This window comes from Neophocaena asiaeorientalis, unplaced genomic scaffold, assembly GCF_003031525.2.
Source record: "Neophocaena asiaeorientalis asiaeorientalis breed wild unplaced genomic scaffold, Neophocaena_asiaeorientalis_V1.1 scaffold148, whole genome shotgun sequence".
NCBI classification, from domain to species: Eukaryota; Metazoa; Chordata; class Mammalia; order Artiodactyla; family Phocoenidae; genus Neophocaena; species Neophocaena asiaeorientalis.
In genome coordinates, this window is record NW_020174050.1 from 7,793,523 (window position 1) to 7,798,545 (window position 5,023).

Genomic DNA, 5,023 nt, shown 5'->3' on the forward strand with positions numbered 1-5,023 from the left:
GCAGGCGCGGGGGCCGCGGGCGGGGCGGGCGGCGGCCAGGGCGCAGCGTCGGACGAGCGCAAAAGCGCCTTCTCGCAGCCGGCGCGCTCCTTCTCGCAGCTGTCCCCGCTGGTGCTGGGCCAGAAGCTGAGCGCGCTCGAGCCCTGCCACCCCGGAGACGGTGTGGGCCCCACCAGACTGTACCCCACCGCCTCCGATCCTCTGGCCGTGAAGCTCCAAGGAGCTGCGGACCTGAACGGAGGTTGCGGGTCTCTGCCGAGCGGCGGTGGTGGTGGCGGCGGCGGGCTGCCCAAACAGAGCCCCTTCCTCTACGCCACCGCCTTCTGGCCCAAGAGCTCCGCCGCCACTCACGCTGCTGCCGCCCTCCTTCACCTCTCTGTGTCTGCCCGCGCAGAACTGGTGTGCCAAGTGCAATGCCTCCTTCCGCATGACCTCCGACCTGGTGTACCACATGAGGTCGCATCACAAAAAGGAGTACGCCATGGAGCCCTTGGTGAAACGAAGACGGGAGGAGAAACTCAAGTGCCCCATTTGCAATGAGTCCTTCAGGGAGCGCCACCACCTCTCCAGGCACATGACTTCGCATAATTGACACGGAAAGGACTCCAGCTTTCCACGCGCGCACACGCACAGTCGAGCCTTGCAGGAGCAAACACACGAGGACATCCACCACCTCCTTGTGACCTGAAACATCGCACCCAGACACACACACTCACACACGTGCTCTGCCCCCCCAACCTTTACATCCCAGTGTTTACCCGTGACCTACACTACACACACACACACACACACACACACACACACGAGACAAGATGGTGGATTTTTGATTGGGTGGGATGTTTAAGAGGTTTTCTTTTGAATGCACGTATTTTCACTTTCCCCAAAACAAAGTACATTTTTAAAAATGTCATATATTGCAACATATTGATGCATTTGTCATACGTTTCTACTTAAATTATTAAGCACTTACGATTTAGGTGGAATAATATGTAAGGGCAAAATTTATTTTAGATATAAAGTAAAGGAGGAGGGTGAGATGCTTTCTGCATCTCTTGATTACAGTTTGTGTTCCTACAAAAATAAGCAAAACAAATAAAAAGAGGGTCACCATTCAATTTAAGTTTCCAGGGGGAAGTGCATGTGTCATGAAATGATTATGGACTTCAATGAAGAATGTCATCATTATGTAAATATGTATTTCCTTTTAATACAAAGTGTAATTTTGTGCCAGTGAAATGGAGTCTGAATAGTTATGTGTTTCTTTTATCCCTGGAAAGATTTATTAAACTTTATATAGATTATCTGGATATGTTGGATGCTTTGACAATAAATGACTATTTTCTTCAAAGCAATTATTGGGAAGGTGTTTTAAAATGTTTTTTGTAGCTAAGGGCTACGCTCTGAGTATATACCATATATATTTCATTGAGTGCCCGAAAAGGAGGGGAAGAAACTGCAGAACAGAGGAACGATAAACCCTACCCTACTTGTATTATTTACTCTAAGCCAGTTTTGAGCCTAAAAGTGAGAAGACAAAGTCTGATTATTATTTGGAAAATCTTTATCTGGAGAGTGTTGAGCTTCTTGATCAAAGGACAAATCATCTAAACAAAGATGCCTGCCATGAAGCTAACCTGTCCCTGGGATGTCATCATTCTTTTCAGCAGCAGGATAACTAGCATTTTCACAAGTGGCCAAAGACAAATAATTTTCAGACCTGGATCAGGGAGACCAGGTGAAAAGCCCACTTTAGGTTCTACTAGTGATGCCTACATGGAAGAGTATCTTGTGCTCTAGAACCCTTCAGCTTTCTGTCATTACCCATTAAGAGACTCTATGGAGAGCTTCTTTAGAAACCAAGGTGAAATGGCCATGGTAGTGTATGTATTGGCCCAGTTTTCCCTGCACAGACTTGAACAGCTGCACAGCCTCTGGAAAAAAAACTAGCCCTGGAGCATTACAATACAGAAGACCTTGAGAACTTTCCTCCTCTCCCTGCCCTTTGTCTTATGAAGTGTCCCTCTGTACTCTTCATATAGTGACAACAGTTCTGAAACAGAGTGTATGTATGTAGGTGTATGTGGTATGTCCAGAAACCATTAGATGCAAAACCAAATGAATGATGATCCTTTAGGTCTTAGGGTAGCTTGTACTTAATCTATGGACATCTTCAGAGTCACTCCATAGGTGCTCTAGAAACCAATATTACACTGTTTTATCTATCACAAGAGGTGTTCTTTCCCATTTGTAGTTCCTTCCTTCACATCTTGCCAACCCTCCCCTATGTCAGAAGACAGATATTTGTGAAAAGTTCTGCAATGTGAAACTTGCACAAGGTCTCATTGCAGGCCTTTGATGGTTTTCCCTAAAAGGATTTTGAAACCTTCATTATCTTAAGAGGACTACATAACAAGTTACCATTAGGCAGGTAGAGACCAGGGGTAAGGCAAAGAGATGTATCCATAGTGTGATTGGTGGAAAAAGCAGGTTGACTTTCTTAAGATTATCCAAGTACTTTTTGTGCTACATTTCTTTGAGGCCTGATCTCACTTTTCCTAGGCAACAGTTAGGTGATCTGAAACACTAATCCCCAGCAAAGTGTGATGAGAAGAAAGAACAGTCCAAAATTCCCATTCTAACTCTTCTCTGCATGACGAGTATGACCTTGCATCATTATTGGTATCATTAATTTACCTGCATTTTTGTTTTCTTATCTGTACAATGAGTGAGACAGGTTCTGCTATCTTTAAAGCACTTCTGGCACTGGAGAATTGTTTTTTCTAATGGTCTAATAGGCTCCAATTAAATCTAAAGGAGGCTTTCTAGAGAAAAGGCCAAGATTGCTTTGGAGTAAATTTGATGGCAAGAAGTGAGAAAGATATTTGGAGGTAAATGGAAGGTGGGCCGCAAGAGATCCTTAAACCACTATGCCTGAGAGGCTGACTAAATTGTCCATGCCTGGAAAACTAGTGGATCTCTAGAGCAAAAGTTTCTTAAAAACCAACCAACCAACCCAGGTTGCCTAGGGCCTAACTTAAAAACAAAAACCAAATAACAAACAAAAACCCTGGAATGCCCCTCTGTTTCTGTCCCATCCTTCCAGAATCTTCCTTTCACTAGTTTTATTACATGTTGGGGATTCAAAGATGAACTTAGGTCTACAGAAACAGTAAGTAAATACTGCTTTTTGAAAAAGACTTCCCCATAGTGTAGAATCTTATTTTTTGAAGAATGCATGTAGACAATTTTGAGCTCCCCGTGTTTTCCTTTATATGGTCATTAATTTAATCACACAATCAGGAAGAAAGCCGAGCCTTGGCTGAGCTAATGCCCAGGCAATCCAGGTAGGTGTGTTAATGGCAGACACTTTAGGGCTGGGCAGTTTTGCTGACCAGTCTGCTTACAAGACTTTCTTTGGCTGGAAGCAGTAGGGGAAGGGTGCCCAAAGCTAGTTTTGCCTTCAGCCAAGACAAACTGAGAAATGTTTTATTTTAATGTTGCATTTTCAAGCTTTTGGATGTATCTTAACTTTGTCAAATGAGAGTTTCTAAAATCCCATAACCCCACTCATCTGCCAAGCTAGCTGAGGTTGCTGGCTGAAGCCGTAGGCGTAAATGTCTGCACCGAGCTGCGGAGCAAACAAGGTCACAGGGTCATGCAGGCTTGGAGCAGGCTGGTGCCGTGAAGTCCAGGCTGGGGGCCTGAGCTCCGAGTGCCTGCCGAAATCGCACGTCCCCAAGACTGGGGAAAAGGCCGCTCAAGCGGCTGCCGCACCAGCATTTGCTGTGTCCCAGTCAGGGGCAGAATGCTTGAGATTGACCCGGCGCCTAGCGTCTGCGATCTCCAAGCGTGCTCTCTGCGCGGATTGCGAACCCCTCTCCTCTTTGGGCGTTTGCGAGTGGGAGGGGGGACGCCTTTATTTTCCCAAGATGAGCTTGCAGAGTGTAGCTGACGCGTACAGGTGTGCGGAAACCGGAGGGTTGGGGAAAGAATGCACGCACATCTCTGCACCTGTTCGCAGGCGCTGGAGAGCCGAGACCGAAACCGGACCCCCCTGGGAAAGTTCCCAAGGTCCTGGGCCCACTCCTAGGCTCTGTGGCTCTCCGAGGCCCAGAGGACCTTGTGTAGCCTTAGCGCCCGCGGGCCAGCCCGTTTCGAGCACGTGCTGCCGCAGCCGCCGCAGTCGGGCGCCTCGGTGGAGGTGAAGGGACAGGGGTCCAGCGGCATGGCGCATTTCTCCCTCCCACTCCCGTCTCTGAACCGCTGTGCACCGCCCGCTTTCCGTCCTCTATTAAGTTTGCCCTCCCCGCAGCTTATCTCTTTAGGTGCCCTGTCCAGTGAGCGTGACCCCCAGCGCGGAAACCTGGGACACCCGGGACAAGTCATACCCAGAAAACGACCAGGAAGTGCACGCCCCACTCCCCCGACTCCGAGGGCCCCAAAGCGGCCTCGCCTCGTGAGTCAGGGGCTTCTCCTCTCTTTCTCCATCCTTGTCCATGATCGGCCCAGACTCCCTTCCGCCCGCTAGGACCGTGCAGCCGGCTCGGGTGGAGGAGTCCCCGACTGGTCTGCAGGGCCCCGGCCATTTGCCCTTAGGGAGGCGCACAAGCCCAGGTCTGTGGCAGCCCTCAGCCCTCGGCGGCGCGGAGACTCGGCGCGTAAGCGAATCATCGCCGACCGACCGACCTAGCGCGGGCAAGCGCGGCGACCGAGGATCCATGAGCAAATCTAAAAAAGGCTTTAGATTTCTTTTTTCTCCCCTTGCCCAATCCCATATTCTGCAATCGGTTAGCTTATTCTGTGGTATCTCCCGTTTCCCCTTCCCTCGATCCCTCCTGACTTCCACGCTCTTTTCCGTCTCTTAAGTACTTCTGGAGATTTGAGATCTTTCCTGGAGTTTTATTAGGAAACCCCTCTTTGCTGATTCTCAATCATTCAGGCAACTAACTCCTATGGTAGTCTCACCAGACCAACGGGAGACTGCACTGTCAATTTACTGGGCATTGAGGACTACTGCACACCA

The 5,023-nt window shown here is 48.8% G+C and overlaps 1 protein-coding gene across 1 annotated transcript in view; it reads left to right on the plus strand.

Moving 5' to 3' along the window:
* PRDM8 (PR/SET domain 8) overlaps positions 1-1,282 on the plus strand; it is a 6,512-nt gene extending 5,230 nt beyond the window's left edge. Inside the window, 2 exon segments of the mRNA XM_024754154.1 lie at positions 1-344; positions 346-1,282. The exon segment at positions 1-344 is cut by the window's left edge and continues 22 nt beyond it. Coding sequence (XP_024609922.1) covers positions 1-344; positions 346-592 — 591 coding nt within the window. The 3' untranslated portion in view covers positions 593-1,282.
* The last annotated feature ends 3,741 nt before the right edge of the window (positions 1,283-5,023 follow it).